The 20,927-nt window shown below is 37.1% G+C and overlaps 2 protein-coding genes across 7 annotated transcripts in view; one reads left to right on the top strand and one right to left on the bottom strand.

Moving 5' to 3' along the window:
• Window positions 1–20,927, bottom strand: part of mettl5 (methyltransferase 5, N6-adenosine) — a 410,912-nt gene that overhangs the window by 216,511 nt on the left and 173,474 nt on the right. The gene's annotated exons all lie outside the window — the stretch shown is intronic.
• The window catches only part of tns1b (tensin 1b), a 228,962-nt gene continuing 221,640 nt past the window's right edge, over window positions 13,606–20,927 (top strand). For all 6 annotated transcript variants that reach the window (XM_079880479.1, XM_079880488.1, XM_079880489.1 and 3 more), the window contains exon 1: window positions 13,606–14,101. In XM_079880479.1, the coding sequence (XP_079736605.1) occupies window positions 13,997–14,101 (105 nt within the window). In that variant the 5' untranslated portion in view covers window positions 13,606–13,996. The remainder of the gene's footprint in view (window positions 14,102–20,927) is intronic.

Genomic DNA, 20,927 nt, shown 5'->3' on the forward strand with positions numbered 1-20,927 from the left:
CAATAATAACCAACTAGAAAGTAAATTCTTGTTTCTGTAACTTCCTTAAAACACCCTCACCCTCACCCTACTGTATAATAACAAAATGATCAAATAATTAGAGAATTGATGTACACTGCAAAAAATAAATAAATAAAATAAAAAATAAATCTAAAATAATTATAAATAAAACCAACACAGTCTCACCCCCAAACGTCACATACTGACGCGTCTTGACCAAACGGCAATATACGACGAAAAGGGTACCCCTAAAACGTCCGTATGTGACTATTCGGGTTATGGGTAGGTTTAGGTATGCGTTAGGGTACCGCTAAGAGGCGCTGCTGGTGCGCTTATGTCTTCGTCTCATATGGACGTTTTAGGGGTACCCTTTTCGTCGTATATTGCCGTTTGGTCAAGACGCGTCAGTATGTGACGTTTTGGGGTGAGACCGGGCATTTTACTAGAAAATGCTATTTCACTGTAGATGGTTTGCTTTGCCGCTGTCAATCAGAGAATTGTGGGTAACATGAATTGACTCACAGTGACTATTGGTTTATTCTTGCCTATTTATTGGGAAGATCTTATTAAAGCCAAAATGATATTTAGCGGCCCAGTCATTGACAACCATATACAGTAAACATTGACCAGCTTGCTGATGGATTTTTGGTCAAATACAGGCTATTTTCACTGTGTATAAAACACACAATGCCTACTTCAAATGATTATTCATATATGTAAATAATATGCACTACTTTAACAACAAGACATGGCGATGTAGCTGTTGTGGAGAAAACTAATACAGAAAAGCAGTCACAGTGACAGCAGCGATCAGTTAAAGTTTAACTGATCACTGGTTGAAGTTTATGACCCATCCATCTCGGGAATCAAAATGATCTCTGTTTCCCAGTGGTCAATACAACTTGAGAGGGCATTCATGTCCAATTTTAACTAGGATACTGGTATTTATAATCATTCTGATTGCACGTGAAGGCAGCATATATTCACAAAAATATATTTGATAACCATCCTTACTATCTACAGGACGCAGCATGTTTACTGTATGCAGCGTACAAATGCTCTGTATATGCACTGGTTGACCTATGACACAAGTGTAAAACTAGAACCAATGTGAATATTGTACAGAGGTGAAAAGAGTCCCTGAAAACCATACTTGAGTAAATAGTACAGATACCTTACAGCGAAAACGACTCCTTTACAAGTTACAAGTCACCAATTCCAATACCACTTGAGAAAAAGTTTTCGAGTATCTGATTTGCAATCAATCACGTTTATTTCCTGTTTCTGTTGTGGTACTTTCTGGAGTTGTTGTACCTGTGGTCGTACTTTCTGTTGTTGTGGTACTTTTCTACCACGGCTGCTTATATTCTCCTTCAGTTAATTGAAAGATCAGATGGGTTCACTCCTCCCGAAATTACATTTAGGATATTCAGTTATATAACAATAAACAATAGTATATTGGTAGCATATTTTACTCTTTGACCAACAGAGGGCAGCCTTTGACCATATTTAAATTTAAAGTGACTTTCAGAAAGAATCACTGACTCTTACAAGTGACTCGACATTTTAACACAATATAATACAAATGGTGACAATATGAATAATGAGAGTTTCCCATATAATCTAGCAAGGTTCACGTCATTCAAAGATTTAGAGGCGGTTTTTATGGAGGTACTTTGTGGTGTTGATAGATGTACAGTCTTTAGAATTGGTATTGCACTCTTATAGTTATGACTCTCCTTATCAATCTAACTTAGAGCTGACATGTGTTTTGTGAAGGGAAAGCGATCCACAATATCCTGAAAACTGGATTTGTCCATTATAACGCAGAATCCTGAATGACAGTTTACACTAAAAACACCTTTGACTTAACCCAATTATTATCCAGTGTTAATTAAAAGAAGAGACCGCAGAAGCCACATTGTCTCCATCTGAATAGCATTTGCTTTGTGGCTTAAGCACATTCCCGATGTCTTCTTGAAAGGACAGTTGTATATCCATAGAGCATGAGGCCCTCACTATAACCGACTCCTTTGAACGGGCTGCCAAATGTCGACTTTAAGTCAAATTCCTCACATCATTGCCGCCCCTGGCTTTTGCATTGGGATTAAAGGGATGATGGTTATTGCTGCAAAGCCCCTGGACTTTAAATGTCAGCTTTCTTAACACCAAACGCAATTGTGTTTTAATGTCCACTCGTAACTTGAGCTTGACCTTTGACTGGCCAATGCCTGAATCTGTTTTTCTCTGATACTGCCTAAAAGCATTTTTCTTCCGTCTCCTCAGGGAAAAAAAGTGAAGACCTAAGGGGGCGGTCCTGCAGTAAAACAATATATATATATATATATATATATATATATATATATATATATATATATATATATATATATATATTGCACATATGCATATATGTATGTATATGAAATTTACTTTATTGTCCCTGATAGGGAAATTTGTACTTGACTCCATAGCCGGCATTTCGCCAAAACCTCATACATTAAAAAATTACACAAAATATTCATACACATAGAAATAAATAGACTTCACTAATTCATGTTCAACAGTCTAATTAATACTGGTACAAAATAGTTTTTAAACCTGTTCCATTTATAACGGAGAGTTCTATATCTTCTTCCAGACGATAAGAGTTCATAAGAGGGGTAGAGTACATGAGATGGGTCACTTAAAATCCTTTTATCCTCATTTAATGTGCATTGCTCATTCTGAGTATACTACAGAGTTCACATATATATGTATATGTTTCTGTTTCATATGTTTCTGTTTCATATGTTTCTTATAAAATAACATTAACTGATGAGGAAACATGCTGGGATTTTCCCCAAGATGTGAAGTACTTCCTCCCCCAGATATCTATCTTAGAGACAAATTAAACTGAGATTGTGTTGAGTGTGTTTGCCCATAAACTATAAAACTGTTCACACAGCTTTTGACAATTTTGTAACATTTTGTAAATGTTATATTTTAGTATGTCTTAGTTTGACTTGGCTTCTCTCAGTCTGTTTTCCTTGTGCCTCACTGCATTTGGTGATCTGTCAAACACGTTTCGCATCCATCCATCCATCCATCCATCCATCCATCCATCCATCCATCCATCCATCCATCCACGGTTTGAATCAAATTATGTGGCTAAACTGTTGTTTGTATTTTATACATCAGGCTTTTATGACTCATATAGTATGATACTATAGTGTAAATCAGTGCAAACTTTATAACAGACTACATACTTAAAGTGCATATAAGTATTAGCTTTGACTCTATATCTCCCAATAATGTCTTATTAAGATATTTAAATGCTTAGCCTTATGGTCAAAGCTCTGTAGTTTTAATTGTGGGGGGCATACAGTATAATGCAATGCAATACAATACAATGATGATTGAGAGCTCATTAAATAAACAAATAAAAGTTCCTCAAAAGCCTGATGGATCATATTTGACACTCACATTTCAACATGGTTTTCTAATAATTATATATGGATACTCTAGTAAACCTAAATTGCTTCAATCCAGTAAGTGTTCATCTTGAAATATTACTAACAATATAAAAGTTATTCTTACTCTTATTTTATAAGAATCGTCAAGGATTTCACAGCAAAAAGAGACATGTACCACAACCAGAAGGAGGACATTTTTAAAATTATACATTATAAAATTATAATTATAAAGGCCTTTTGAACTTAAAAAGTATGAACTTTCAGTCAGATGACAGTCATGTAGCAGACTGCATACAACCAGTTTTGATCATGTTGATAATTTAAAGACCTTAATTCACATATCAAATACAATACAGAAGGGTTTATAGGGTTATGTAGTATGTTTGCACAATGGGAAACTTATTTATTTTATTGCTTATTTTCATAGTCAGAACAGTGGTCACTGATATTACATGAATCCAATGGGAATATAAAATATATGTGACTGCTAAGCTGTGAAATGAGTTCAGTGTAATTCAGTCATCAGTTACAGGATGTTTTAATTCACATCTGTATCAAATGGCACCCTGGGAATGTTGGGCAGTCATAACCTGCAGATTTAAGTGACCTAGGAAAGCCAGACATGAAAGCAGCACTGGCCCGACCCCGGATCTCTCTTCCACAGAGGCCTTTTTGTGGTCCTTTGGCCCCCAGGAGTTCTGGCGATGGGCATCGGCCGCATATCTCCGAACCATTTCCCACTTTTCTTGTTCCTTCTTAGATTACAGCTAAGAAGAAAGCTGAAGTGTGTTGGATGTGTGTAAGACAATGAGGTCTGTGTACAAGTCTTACAAGGATTATGCTTAAAGTATATATATATAAATTATTCAATCCCCATTGCTAATCAGGTTTATTGGTAAAATTTACAGACTTACAGCTGTTTGCAATGAACAAAAAAAAAACAAAAAAACATTCAAATAGCTCGACACAACAAATGTTTCAAGTGGTTTCCTCAAATTCAACTGAAAATGCTACTTTTAATGACTTCTGCAGTGTCAAAATTATTCAACTCCTTCATGGCAAGCATCTTTAGTACTTGTATAACAAGATGTATAACCAGACACCAGCTTCTGGCAGTGTTTATGAGGAATCTAAGCCCATTCCTCATGAGCAATGGCCTCCACTTCAGTAATATTATTGGGATTGCGTGTTGAAACTGCCTTCTTCAAATCCCACCTGAGATTTTCTATGGTGACTGTGATGGCCACTGTGTAATCTTCCAGGACTTCTTCTGCAACCAAGCCTTGGTGGAATTTGAGGTATGCTTGGGATCATTGTCCTGTTGGAAGGTCCAATGACTCCCAAACTTCAGCTTCCTCACTGACGGCATGATGTTTTCTCATAGGATTTCCATCTTGCCTTCCACATGCTGCAGGTTTCCAGTGCCAGAGGACACAAAGCAGCCCCAGAGCATCACCACCATGCTTAAAGGAATAGTTCACTTAAAAATGAAAATTCTGTCATCATTTACTCACCCTCAAGTTGTTTCAAACCTACATGAATTTCTTTCTTCTGCTGAACACAAAAGAAGATATTTTGAAGAATGTCGGTAACCAAACAGTTGATGGACCCCATTGAATTCCATAGTGGGGGAAAAAAAAAATACTCTATGGAAGTCAATGGGGTCCATCAACTGTCTGAATATTTTCGTTATATTATATTTTAGAATATTCCATTGATAGCTTCCTTTTTCTGCCCCGTCCAGGTAGTGTAACCGCTGTTCCTTTAACTTTAAACTTGTGAACTGTGCTTCCAAAAGTATCTCTAGGAACATTTTGTGCCTTCACTATCTTTTTGTATCCTGTTCCTTGTTTGTGAAGGGCAATGATATCTTCTCTTAACTTTTTGGACCATTCTTTTGACTTATTTCTAACATGCAGTCAAATGTGACACTCAACAAACCTAGCCAGTTCAGATATTTCTTGTGTTCTAGCTCAAGCACATCTGGTGCAACTAATGAAGCCCTTGATTAGTTACATGAGGTGTGCGCGTGTGTGTGATATATTAATTTATTTATTTTAAAGAATCGTTTTAGAAAAGCCAGTAAAAATAGTGCACAATATGCTGTGTTAACATGAAGGAATATTTTGAATTATGCATTGTATTGCTTTGTTTTAGGGTTAAAATAAATGTTCGTAAACTTGAAGGATAAGGTAAAGCAGGACTGCCATTGATGACTGGGAATATTTTAGGATTAGGAAATATATTAATGCTGATATTATGGGACATTATGGGCTCAGTTGACCAGTTTAATTTTAGATTTTGTTTTATATATATATTTATTTTAAAGCAAACTATAATTTAGTTCAGTATCTTGTCCTTATACACAATTTCATAACAATTATACATAATTATTAGATTGTTGTGCAATATTGTTCTAAAAGCACATTAAAAGCATGGTGGAAATAATTTTAATTGGTTTTATTGTTTTATTGCTTTTATTGTTCAAGAAAACATCTCAGACAGGAAGTCATGAGAGCGACGTAAAACGTTACTCAAACATCAGCTTAGCGCTACCTAAGTTTGGCATTGAAGCACAATGCCTCTCTTGTAGCCAGTCTACCCAAGGGATAGACTGCTTTTAAGCCCTATTGTTCTCTCAGGGCACATTATCGGATTATCCCGATTCCAAATTAAGGGGAAGAGTGAAGAGTATTGGAGCAGTGCATTATGGGACATCATGTCAATGTGCTGGAACACTTAGAGAGGAAAGAAGCCCAAGTCTATCAAGGCAGATGCCCAAATACATAACAGCCCCATTCCAAGGTGATGTAGGATTCCAGTGAACGGGATGGAAAAATGCAAGCTCTGTCTGCTCAAGACCCTAACACAAAACAAAACATGACGAGGCCTGTCATTCTCCACTGTTGTAGAATTACCATCTCTTGGAAAAGTCTGGCAAAAGAATGTACACAAAGATCAATGACAACAACTTCAATCCTGCCAGCCTAGCCTTCCCAAAACATGTCACAAGTAGAAATGAAAGGATTTTCCAAGCTTCATTTTCTCCCGTGGTGCAAAGAAATTGCCTGCAGGACCAACATACTGACTCCAAAGAGCCAACAATAACCACCTGACGTTTGACGGTGAAGGGCAAAGCTCATATTAGGTATTGTGGTCAGATAATGATTCCAGGGCCCTCTGAAATATGAGCAAGTTACATAACCTGTTCTTTTAGAATATAATAGAATAATTACAGCAAATTAATATCTCGTATGACTAATCCTTCAGTAATACAATATATATCACCTTTCTATATTCTTCCATCTAATCATTGTGTTATAACTTCAGATTTATGTTACAATTGCAGGTTGGTTCTTAGCAATATATATATACTGCAGACTACACAGAACAATAACGCTGAAAAAGCAGCATATCTCCACTGCAATCTTTTTAGGGAGCAGACCAAAAGATTCCTTTCAAGTTGTGGAATGTGAAGTTTCATCTACAGCACACCTTTATTGCTTTGAAAACAGCATAAACAGGTATGTCTCTCTCTCTCTCTCTCTCTCTCTCTCTCTCTCTCTCTCTCTCTCTCTCTCTCTATCTCTATCTCGCTATCTCTCTCTCTCTCTCTCTCTCTCTCTCTTTCTCTCACACTCACAATATTGGCCTATAAACACAGTATAGATACAGTCAGGAACATATCATAAAATGGGTGCGTGGTTTAGTGGGGAAAAACAAATACTGTTGTCCATAGTTACCCATTCTATGAAAAAAAGACAAAAAACATTGCAAAGTAACTGCTTTTTAAAATGCTAAAAATCTAAAATTGTAAAAACAAAATCCACAACAGAGGTCAAATAGTCAATAAAAGAAGACCATTGTGAATGCAAGAAATTCAGTGACGGTGCGGAAACATCTGTAACAGATGACTTTGCAGATTTGAAATAAACAGTAAAAAAAAAAAATGTCTGAATGACTCTTTTTTTTAATACCGGTTTTTGTGCATTATCCTCTAATGTTATTTTATCCACAAAATCAATGAGTTTTTTTGTTTGAAATACTTTGCTAATGATGACCACCATACATATTAATAGACTTTACATCACATTCAAAAGTGTGTGGTCAGGAGGATTTTAATGATCTTGAAGGAAGTCCCTTTATATGCTCACTTTTTTATATGCTCACTCTTTATAAGGCTGCATTTAAATCAATATGGTAAAACTGTACCATTGTGAAATATTGCAATTTAAAATAACAGTTTTTTGTTTTGATATTTTTTAAAATGTAATTTATTCCTGTGATGCAAAGCTGAATTTTCAGCATCATTCTCCAGTCTTCAGTGTCACATGATCCTTCAGAAATCATTCTAATATGCTGATTTGGTGCTAAACTTTTTTTTTTTTTTTTTTTACAAAAATATATATATTTATTTAAACCATGATACTTTTTTACGGTTTCTTTGATTTAATAGAAAGTACAAAAGAACAGCATTTATTTGAAATATTTTTTTCGTAACATAAATGTCTTACTGTCAATTTTGATCAATTTAATGTGTTCTTGCTAAATACATGTAAGAATAAAATAGATGTGAGGTTCTACAGTTGTCTCTTATCATCATGCTGCTGAATTGCTTATAGGTGTAAAAGAAAACAGCCACAATAACTATGGAAACAGGGATATGTTTCCCCCTACTGGGCCCTCCTTTGCTGACGGATCAAATGAACATGCTCTTAGATGTTCTTAGTGCTATAGGATTAATTTAATACACAGTCCAAGTAATTACACTTAGCCACGTTGCCAGTGAAGATAACTGGAGCACGTCCATCAGAAAGAGATGATCCACTGACCCAGAATCAAGCTAATACACAAACCTTTTTACAGCTTTTACTGCTTGTGCACTGTTGGTTTCCATAACTGCTCACATTGGAAAGTGGGTTATGATGGGTTATATGAATATGGATTGCTTATGGCTTATCTTTAAGATCACATGCGGAAGTCCTGTGTTCGAAATACTTGGTCATGTGTGTACCGATCCTCAAAAACACAGTTATCTTAGGGTGTGCACTTCCTGTGAAATTGGAGCAAAATATCTTTAAAACAAAAGGAAGTTTTTCCGACATCATTAATGACTTGCTTCTCGGAGCATGCAGACGAAACGCAATAAACTCTGTCATGTTCTATTGCGTTCGGATGCTGGTGTTTGGGAATGCAATCATGTGAGACACTTATGGAAGAGAATTAAACCAAATAATTTTTATTTCAGGCATTTCAGAATGATCAAACCAACATTTGAGATGATGTGCAATGAAATTGGTCTGCTGGTTAGTCCAGTTCTCCAATCACATCCTCTGTCGAGGCAGTGTCACATGTTTTTTTTTGTTGCGCATCGATGGATTTATTGAGTAAATGTGTTTCCATCGTAGTTTTTGCGCATGTTTATTCGCATCCTAGCGTTTCCATCCCCGTTTTTTTAATGCAATATAGCAAAATGTGCATAAAAATAGGTGGATGGAAACATAGCTAATTACAATGCTAAAAACTGGAATAACACCCTAAAACAGAAGATTGTCTAGGCATTTTCTGTCTTAGATAATCACATGAACAAATATGGGCCGTTGTGATTTCTCTCAATTATCCCGATGTCATTCCTCTCAGTTAAGAAGACTCATCTGACCGCCTGAGCTTAGCACTAATGATATCAGTGGTCAATGGAAAAAGGACAGAGACAAATTGAACTCAGTAATGGGTTGAAAGAGGTGCTTGACCTTGATCTCGACCTTGGCTATCGTGGCACTAATGTAGTTATCCTTCATTATGGTATGTTTTATCCCACCTCTACACTAATATGGTACATTTCCTTAAAAGTGCCAACAATAGTAGAAAAACAAAACCCCTGTGAGCAGACTCAAAGCTAAAAGACATGAACTAAAAGCCACAAAATCCATTTTTTTCCTTCTCTTTAACAGGTGTAAATATATCTAAAAGCAGGACATATTACATGGTCTATGACTTGTTTGTGATGTTTTTTATGAGGCTGGTTTGCTTCAGATGGATGGGTAAGCTTAGACATAACCAGGAAATTTGGTCTTGACATAGAGGTTGTAAACAGACTCATAAAATGTGGGCTTTGCTCCAAAGAAATCACCCTCTCCAAACCGTTATCTGCTGGCACTTCTATTTCAATCCACACAAACACTGAAACCCATCACATGCTCGTTTTGTAGATGCATTGCACGCTTGCCTATTACTAAAAAGGCTTTCAAATTCAGTCATGACCACACATTTTATTCACAAATTTAAACCCTCAAAAAATTAAGGCAGTATGTAGAGATATAGGTATCAAGATTTAAAAGAAGAAAAAATTAAGCAGAATTATTTGTGTACTATTAACATACAGAGCAAATAGTATAGTCCAATTCAAACAAATAGCTTGTGAACAGATTCTTTTTGACGAAACACAGGAATCACTCTCAAAGTGATGGTCTTAGTGATTTTGATGGTCCACTTTAGACATTCTACTAACTCTAAGATACTTTGCAACTACATGTAAACTTATTCTACAAATCCAAACCCTAAAACCTAACCCTTCTAACAGTCTATAGTCTACTTATACTCTAATGAGAGTTAGTTGATATGTAGTTACAAAGTTCCTTATAGTTAGTAGAATGTCTAAAGTGGACCATTGAAATAAAGTGTAACCCTGTTTTGTTCCCACAGTTAAAAAGAAAGCTCTTGCTGCAGAACCAAACAAACCAACTGAGCCGCTGGACAGAATACAAGCAAACTCTTGAGGAAGGAAGTCATTATTTAAGCTATGCCTTATCAGTCCATGCAATTCAGCCAGTCGACCTGAGCAAGCAAAGTCTAATATGACTGCACAAACTCAAGCACTAAAGCAGCTAGGAATAAATCGAGTATGTTTCCACTCACATGCACTTTATGGCCAAAAGCTTTTATCTGGTCCACTTTGCTTGCCGAAACAGTGATGTATTGATTCAGGGATTTAAATCGTCCATTAAGTGCGATTAAAAAAAGTGCTCTTTCTGCTGGTAAAGGCAGACCAGGAACGCATGTTTTTAATCATGACACTGTTTATCTCTTTTTGACCACTTAAGAGGCGACCAAGCTTTCTGCTATCCTATAAACATCAGAAAAGTCTTTAATTAACTCAGACAAGGCTGCGCTCTCCCTGCAAAATCCACTGTGTGCTTTGAACGTACTAGCCAAATATTGGTTATGATGTAATATGCACATATACTTAATATATTCATTTCTTAAATACAAAACAGACTCTTTAGTTTTAATTAAATTCAGACACTGCTTACACTCAATGGGAGATCAAAAAATTACCCTATTTACTTTATGAATGCGCAATGCCGCCTTATTGTGAGTGATTCATCTGTGCTCGTCATTCCAAAAAGAAAGCAATTGAATAATGTTCTCCGCCTCTGAAATGACTTTGATTTTTGACTGATGTCACAATCTCTCATCTCAAACCACCTGACTCAAACCACCTGACCTGACTTTTTTAGAGTACAGGGCAATTCCACGCAAAACTGTCACATCCATAACGCCAACTCAATACCATGGCATTGAGTTGGCGTTATGGATGTGACAGTTTTGCGTGGAATTGCCCTACAATCAATTCAAGAGAGATACAATCAAGTTTAACTTGGAAATGCGTCAAATTACAGAAATAAAATGGTTGTGAACATGATTTTTTGTTGATTTATGCCTGGTACACATTGTACAATTTTGGGCTGTCCCAGACGAAAGATGACCAATCGTGGAGATTACAGATTAAGATTTTGAGGGCATGAAAACGCAAACTTTTGAAAACAGGTTTCAAAGTGCAAGTTTTTGAAAACAATACCATTATTGTCTCAGTGTAAACTACAAAAACATAAATTTGTGAAAACGGTGACGGTATGCGCATGCATATTACGTGTTCAGTCTACAGGCACGTGTTTCTTTACTAAGTGACATTGCGAACTACTGGCCTGGAATGCAAAATACTAATTCTTTTTTTCATTTTCCTGGGTCCGTTTGAAGGGGGATCATTTTAACAACATTGTCGCCTGTACTCAACTTTTCAAAAACACAAAGGAAAAACGTTTCCGTTTTTATTACATTGTTCCTGTGTAAATGTACCGTAAGAAAAGTCGCGTCATAGTTTGAGTTGCGAGGTTTCTTTTGAATAACAACACAGATATGCGTATGTACAGCTGGCTAATGAAAGGTCTGTAATTTTGGTATGTATAAAAGTGTGTATTGTGTTTGAACTGGTTTTGAGGATGGCACTTTTGGCATTGCTTTCACATTTCTGAGAGCGACGAAAGGCTGTAAAAGAAAATGTCTGTGTCAAATAGTGGACGACAACCTACACACAGTCTGTGACGCTTCACGACGAGCCATCAGAAAGACTAGCATGTTTCATTTTTTCATTCCTCCATGATGGGTTCTGTCCCATCTGTGACGTTGATCAATAGGAGCACAGAAGCTCTTCTGTACATGGTTTTCAAACATGGTGAAATGAAAAGAGACGATGGTATTGGTGCTGCTAGGTGGAATTATGCAATGGAGGAAATGTTTGTGGAGCTACAGTATGTCAGTAATGCTCCTGCCTTTATGACGTTTCTTCGAGTGATTACCTCGACAGAGGGAAAAAAGATAAATGCTGGCGAATGATAGCCAAGGCGTTTCAGCAACCCGGTAAGTGTTGGAATTAGCATAAGGCTTTACACGCCGCATCGGTAGTTTGTTTACGCTCTTGTTTCAGGAAGTCAGTCACTAGATCCACCTTCTCTATGACATCACACACATGGCGATTGGTCAGGAAGCAACGTGTAGTCTGGCATGTTTCTTGTCCACGTCACGATAAGAATTTAGAAGTCAAAAACGCATAATCTGACACATTGAGTATCGTAACATACAAAAATATGTAGTCATTACTAACCTCAGGCATGCGCTCGCTCATTTAGAACACTTCAAATGTATAACATTAGAACAAGGTTAAGAACAAATCATTGTGCGTACACGTGCTGTCAATTAGGTTACATTTTTTTTGTCAGAAGTTCTACCAGAAAGACTCGGAAAAGAATAAAGCTCAGAAAGAATAAATACTGTAACAATTAAACATTTATTAACAGCTCAACAAGCAATCAAGTTCTTTGGAGTAGGCCCCGTCCGTAGCTTGCAAACCGAGGGTCCGGATCTGCATATCCTGCCTGAAGACGAAGACAGGGGTGCAGCCGACCCCCTGCGAGGTATAGGAAGGGACCATCCTGGTGGTGGTGGGGTGGATGGAGGGAAGAGACCATCCTGGTGGTGTTGGGGAGGATGGAGGGAAAGACCCATCTTGGTGGTGGTGGGGAGGATGGAGGTGAATTGAAGCGTTAGCATCTGCGAACTCAGACGTGTGTAAGTACCAATCTTTTATACCACAAGTATAGGAATATGATTGGATAGATGAGAAGGTAATAAGTGACGTAACAATTGAGTCTTACCAGCAGAACTTATGCTAGAGCTTCATTTCTCCTGTGCGTAAAATAAGAAATATTCCATGCAAAGAGTAAAAAAAGAGCCATTGTTTTTTTTGCATAAAAACATGCAAAAACAAATGACTGAAAGCCTGAATTTTTGGGCCAAATCTAATTCGACAGCTCTTAATATAAATCCTTATTGTACACTTACTGTAGAGACATTTTTATGTACTAGCTTAATAATTAATTTCTAACATAAGTTTAAACAAGACATTTTATGCAGTGTATTTTTATAAATAGCTGTCCATGCACCATTTGTTCGAGATATTCTGACTGACATCACAGGTTTGAATGACAAACATAACCCCATCACAAATGGCACATTAAGTAGGAATGCAAGCTGAAAATTCCCAGCCAAGATATTCTAGCCTCTGAACCTTTAATGTTGGGGTGGCAAATGAAAAGTATGACGGGATCAGTGACGGATCAGTAACTGCATGTACGGATTAAACACGTGTTGATTATATTGCTTTGATCTCGCCGCTTACAACTCTATTGACAACTAGAAAAGGAAAGTCCATAAAAGCAAGCTGCCAGGTGGCCTTGACAAAGCATTGGCTGAAAGTTATAAATAGTTTGAAAAGCGTGAAATTTGAAAGTTATAACTTGAAGGTTTGAGAGACCGTACTAGTCGATAGGTAGTGTACCTGCGCAGTTGTCTGCGCTATGCGACACATCACAAGAGCATTAGCCTCTGTTTGCATTGAACGCCAGTTGCGTTTCCTGCAGCTCTGGAGGCGTGTGCGCGAGGTACACACAGTTTTCAAACTTTTTTTCCCCTCAGACTCCAATCCTTCCTCTTCCTACTGCCTCACTGCGTCATTCTGAATGGGACTTCTGTGGGCAAAAGGAACATCGTACGCGGAGGCGCCGATGCTAAAGGAATAACGCCTGTTGGATCTCTTTGGCTGAAATGCGCGCGAGTGTTTGTACCTGCCGTGCTGACCTTCAGGAGGAATAGTCACGAGAACGCTCGCGTTGAATGGGTCGTAAGGACGCTCACCTGAACCTGTCTGGATGGGATGCACCGTGAGCTTCATCTGCTGTGAAGACGATTTTCTGCAGATGCCTTTGGATCAGCATGTGGAGAAAAAGAAAGAGGAAAAGAGGCTGTTATCTAAGGTAAGGCGCACATGGGTTCATGCAGGAACATTCTAGTCCATCGAAAGTTCTTGACGTTGTGCTGTGAACTTGACAGTGAAGCTATAAATGTACATTGGTTGAGAAAATATAGTTTTTGTTTTAATTAACTTTTTTCTCAGAAAGATTAATCTTGGTCATACAGGTGTCGTATATTTTTAAATGTGTATTTATTTATTTATTTATTTATTGCCTTTAACTAATAGAACATGCACAACAGTCAAGAGTTTGGATACACCTTATGTAGTGGCCGAACGAATCAAAACTATCTAATATTTTAGAAATACACATCTCTGGACATTGTCTCAGCCAACTTCATGAGGTGCTAATTGTGCCGGGATGATTTTAATAATGATGATTCAAGGTATGCTTAGATTATAAATTTTTTGTTTAACATACATTTATATTAGGCCTATATTATTCTGTCTTGTACATTAGCCTACTTAAAGCTACTTTTAGATTTAATGCTGATTTGATTTTCATAAATGTTGTTTAAAAATGTATTTAATTACCGTATTTATTTAAATTTATGACATTTTACATTTATTTATAAATAATATTATATAATAAAATGCTCCATAATCAAGTCTAGCAAACAAATACTGTCCCTTAATAAATAAATAAATTAATCTCTGGAAACCACCATGTATTCTGGCTACTTGTTGACTGCTTTTCGATATCTGGTCCAACCATTGTACATTTCGGAAACGCAGAATTTAGGCTATAAAACTAATTTAAAGCATTTATGTATACGCCTTTAAAGATCAAAAGGTTTTTAAGATCATGAGAAACATACTTTCAGTCAAGTTTGTCTAAATGTTTGAATGTTAAAGTGCTTAATGTGTTGACAGATTTTAGATTTGTAACAAAAACCCCACCTATACAGTTATGTATGAAAAACAAACCCAGGATCTCCTGTTCAGACCTCACAGGGTAAACACATCTCCTACATGACCAGACAGTGAGAAATCAGGGCAAATCCAAGACTAAGCTTAGACAATAGTGTTCTGTTCACATTTGGATCAATGAATGAGTTGCATCATTGCACAGTTTAATTACGGATGGAATCCAGATTGGAAATTTGTGCGTTCCTGCCACATGGGATCTATTTATAGGCCTTTTGGTTTTATGTTGTTATTTCACATACTGACCACATTTACATGCACATCATCTTCATTGTTCAGATTGTTCTGAAATGCCTACAAGCTATTGGTTCATGTGTTTACATGACACTTACATAATCAAAACAGACTGAATTCTGATTAATAATGGAATATTCTTGTGCATGTAAACACAGTCAGCTCTGTTGAATTGCTTGCTATATTTCAGGGAAAAGTTCACTATGTACTGTATGTGCAACAATCAAATACGTCTTACATGGGACTGTTCTGATGGGGTGGTCTGCCCTGGGTGGTGGGGTCAGATTTAGAAGGTCAGTCATGGCGTTACTTGGGGCAGAAGGGTTGGAGCAACAAGCCCCACATTGTTGCTTTGCTCTCAGAAAGGGACCAGAACTCTGGAAGGAATGTTGCTCCCATATTCCGATAGTCATCTTTCATTTTTGGTAACACTGTGACATGGGGTTCCACAAAGCTGGGTCACCCTGATATTTTGCATGTCTTTATAAAGCTGACTTAATGCTTTTTATGAAGTAGTGGCAACAGGATATGATTAGACACAAAGGTTCAAAGAGGACCTATTATGCTTGTTTACAATTTCAACTTTCTTTAGTGTGCTGTTGCTGTTTGAGCATGAAAAATGCCTGCAAAGTAACAAAGCACAAAGTCCACTCCAAAGGGAGTTATTCCCAAAATTAGTAAGCAACTCATTGAAACGCCTTGATTGTAGAGTTTTCAAACGAACACGTCACAATATTCCTCATTTAAATAATTCCGCCCAAGGCATATAAAAAAAAAAAAAAAAAAAAATGCACGAGGCCAGGTTGAGTTGTGCTAGAAGTGTGTTAAAACTTGTAACTAGGAAAGGGGCTTGATATTTCTCAAACATACTCGAAGCGGTTGACCAATCACATCGCACTGGTCCAGCTGACCAATCAGAGCACATTACGCTTTTCGGAAAGAGGGGCTTCATAGAGACAGGAACTAAACAGAGCGTTACTGACAGACTTGGAAAATAGGTGCTGCAATAATGTAAAATATGTTGAAAATAATGTGTTTTTTGAACATTCAAACATGAAAACCTATTCTACCAGACCCCAAAAACAAAATCAAGACTTTGTAAAAGGGTATAATAGGTAATATTTAATAAATAGTTACATTTATTAATCTAATAATCAGAATAAACTATTTTCTACCTAGTAGATAGTTATAATTACCTTTCATCAGAGCAGTGGTTACAGGGTCTACTAGGGCTATACTGAATTATGCTTCTGTCATGTGAACTTTGCAGGGGTACAGCCAAAAAATTGTTAGCAATTGCAGTCATCAGCAAAAAAAGGCCAAATGTTCACTCAAAAATGAAATTCTGTCATTATTTGCTCATGTCATTCCAAAACTGTATGCTGTTTTTGTTTTTTGTTTTTTTCCTGTGGCAACACAGACATGTCTTTACATGGCTTTTTTCTACTACTTTTATGGTGTTTACTTGCTCGCAGACACAAGGGTGAATATGTAATGACGACAGAATTTAAATTTTTAGGTGAACTATTCCATTAATGTTGCATTACTTTGATGACGATGAACCTGTGGCATTCATTTCATGAGAGGAATGTGCATTAATTTTTAGAAGATTAATTTACTTTTTTAGTGAGACTAGAGATCTCTGCTACTGCAGGTTCAAATGCATGTAAGAATGAGCATGCCTTAATAATTTTTTTCCCATTAACATTTGGTTAAGATAGAACTTGATTCCCTGGGGGAAATCAGTGTGTTATTATTTTTAATATGATTTTAATCATATAAATGCTGAGCAGTGTGCAATAAGTACAAAATATAGGCCTTGCATGCTTAATGCATTGGATTGCAAGAGGATGTGCAAATTAATAAATATGTGCATATGCTTTGAATGAGAAGATTAGCTCAGAGATGTAGATTTGAAATATAAATAATAGTAAATATTTGAATACTGCACATACTTTCAACCATAAACATATTTGGATCATTCTGCCTTCGCCATGTCAGAATGATCTTATCTAAGTGCACATTACAACCATTTTATTTTTAGGGTGAAAAACAGGATTTTCTTTAAGCTTGACTTGTCATAATGGTCATAATCAAGTTTTAATTGTGAATGTTGGTTGCTCAACTTTTTTTGTACGCTTTTTTCAACCTGATCTTAGGGGAAAACTTATTTTATGCTTTTATGAGGTAGCAATTTCGTATGAATTTGAATTGTATGAAAATGTATGATTTTTTTGGGAAAAAAAAGTAAGCCTGAAAGTCCACCTCTACACATAACCGCGTCACTGGGGCCTAAGCACTGGGGCCTCAGACATACCTAGTCACCCGATTTAGCCAGTAATTTGCCAAAACGTAAAATAGTTATGAATTGATATGAGATTGTGTTGCCATTTTTTTTGTTCTGTCGATAAAGAATTGCGATCATGCAGGTTATTTGGGCGACAGGCTTAAACAATTTCCCATCATGCTGTGGGGCAGGACATGCCTGATAAAATAGACACATGATTCATCATTTACACACCTAATACACATAATTTGCTTGTTTTGCCAATAAGTGAAAAAGCAAAACAAAAAACACGAAATTGCCAAACGCATCTGTTTCGTTTAAATCAAAATCACTTGAACGCACGTCATGCCATAATTACAAATTCCAAGGAAGACTTCAGATTACATCACAATGTTTGTAATATTCTATAAGCCGCATTACTGCTGATATGAAGGAAAATTCACACTGCAAGAAATTGAGAATGAGATTTGATTGACTGGTTGTTGTAGATCACAGCTAACCAGCGGTGCCCAAACCTCTTAGGCTTCCTTTCATCCCTCCAGTGGAAATAAATCACACAGACAGATCTGTGGTGGGATTAGAGAGGGGTGGGGAAGGCCGTCAGGAGAAGGGAGGTGGAAATTCCAGGGATTTGGATGGGAGGGAGTGACTGACTAGTTACCTGCACCAGGTAGATCCATAGGGAAAAACTATGGGTTCATGTACTTGTTTATCAGACCACTTGTAAGAGCACGGCATGAGCACTGAACCTACTTTAGACGGCGTAATAAAGCACCGCTCCCTTAATGGGATTCAGCAAGGCACACCCCAAACTTCCTCTTTCAAACTTGTCAGAACAAAAATGTGGGATTTTATAAATTGTGGTCGTGAGTTTATAAATCCTAGGGCTGATTTGGGGTTATGGAAAGATGCTTACACTTAAATCATAACATATACTTGTATTAGGAGGAAAGAAATTCCAAGCACACATTGTGCATCTAAACATCTTTGATGTTTTAATGTGTTTCCTATCTGCAAGAATTTATGCCTTGCAGTTGTGTGTTCTTTTCTGTGTTAAAGTGGCACTATGACTATACAGAATTGCAAAAATAGTGACTGTTTTCAAACAAGTTTTTCAACACTGTACTGCAGTGATGTATTTTTGTAGGCCAACTTTGAATTTCCTCACTCTGGTTCCCTCTACAAAACCCCAGGATTTTTCCATAAGCTTTTGGATTATTCCAGAAAATAAGCTCTGTGACCAACAGAAGTTAATGGTTCTTACACGTTTTGTTCAGTAAGGTAATCTTCACAAATTAACACAACTTTTTTGAATTTTAAAGGCATTTAGCTAAAACCTCATTAAACAAATAATCTGGGATGATGAAACTGGAAATGCAAAAAAAAGGCTAACTTATAACTTTCCACATTGTAGGACTCGTTCCTGCAACACTCTATATAGCTATATCCGGCCTAGTCAGGCTGCTCAAAAAAATTAAAGATTACAATTCTATTGCCACTAGTGGTGCTTTAAAAGAATGAGATTCATTCTTCAATTTACCATTAAAAAGAAGTCTATGGCCTGTTTACACCTGGTATTAAGATGCGGGTTCTAAAACCTTTTGCGCTCGTTTACTTTCGACCATTTCCAGAGGTAGTCGAAAGCTTGAATGTGTTCGAACAGCCACAAAAGACCGTCTACTCTCCGCCTACTGACCTAACGCGTAAACATTATGGGAAGCGCGCTGACGGGATTTAAACTTTGTTGAATGAAGACCCAAGTTTGGTTTGAAGACGAAAAAACTTACCAAAGTGGACAAAAGAGACAGATTAAAACACCAGGCGTAAACGGGAATGTGTCTCCCTCGTCTACTTGTGATCCGATCGACCAAAACACATCTCAATACCAGGTGTTAACGGGGCCTATTAGATTTTATTCTAAGTCTTCTGAAGCCATACAATGGCTTTCTGTGAGAACTTTTGGTCTATCACTGTCTGTAAAAGACATGCATGAAGATTCTTTAGAATGACATGAGAGTAAACAAATATTCCATCATTCCAGTGTTAATGCTAATCTATTTCGCCACTATGGCCTATTTATTGTCCTATCTTCCTAACCTTACTGCATTTTGCATTACATTTGCACTCTGTATATAGATTTTCTATTGTGTTATTGACTGTACGTTCTACGTTTGTTCATTTCCCATGTGTAACTCTGTGTTGTTGTTTTTGTCGCACTGCTTTGCTTTGTCTTGGCCAGATCGCAGTTGTAAATGAGAACTTGTTCTCAACTGACCTACCTGGTAAAAAAAAAAAAAAAAAGATACATTTTTCATTTTTATTCCTTTTAATTATGCCTCTTTTTGAAACGGGGACTTGTTGTTTTCAGAGTTCAGATGACTCTTGGCAAGTGTTTGCTGTTTTTATAGCCCATTCCCATCCCACTGGGATATTCTGGATGATCTGTCAGCGCCCAGCTGAAACACATTCCCTCCTGTCAGGGATTCAGCTCAATGTTTTGGTCTTATCTCAGCGCTCGCTCGCAGTATTCCTGTCCGACTGCCGCAGAGAACATCTAAAGGGCCGAGCTTCTCTTTCCCCAGTAACGCCATTCAGCCATTCCACACACGGCTGCCTGGGCTTTTGTGCTATCGCAGAGCGATTGTGCTGGACACAAAAGGTTCCTGAGTGAAAAACATGGCCAGTCAGGTGTAGGAACATGTGCCGGTTAAAAAGTCATCTTCAGTTGTGCCTCACCCCTCTTTGTGTTTTTTTTTTAAATGGCGCTCATCTCTAACTTTGTGGTCAGTGTCATGTTTGTTTCTCCATGAATGCCTTCTTTTATTTTTAGACCCTTAGCCTCTAGCTACACATAGATTGAACAGGTCAAACTCTACCTGTCAGAGCGATCTCTCTGGGTGCGCACTGTACGGTTTTTGGCAGCTGAGGCAAATCTATAGGGATTGTAATAGATTTGTTGTCGTTGGGGAAAGTGTGCAGTCTTGGATCTCTCAGTGTACTGACTGATTAATTGGCTTTGCAATGGATCTTAGCATCCGATGGAGTTTTTTAGGTCGCAGTCCCACTCCTACACAGGCTGTCTAATCAAAAACCAATTAAAGAGGTTGGGGTGTTCGTGAGAAAGATAAGAGATTTGTTCAGTTAAAATGATTAGCTTGATCCTAGATTTTCTATATCACATGCAATTTAAACATTACATTATTATACATTACATTTCATACTTAGTATGAAAATTGCTCTGAGAATAAGCACAAACGACATACCTGAGATTTTTTGATTTACATTTTTGAAAATTCAATTGTTGTGTTCAGTCTATTTTCTATTTTCAATTTTTGATTTTTGATTAATTGATGCATATTTCCCTTACATATATTGCATATTT

Source organism: Squalius cephalus (assembly GCF_949319135.1).
Source record: "Squalius cephalus genome assembly, chromosome: 9".
Classification (NCBI taxonomy): Eukaryota; Metazoa; Chordata; class Actinopteri; order Cypriniformes; family Leuciscidae; genus Squalius; species Squalius cephalus.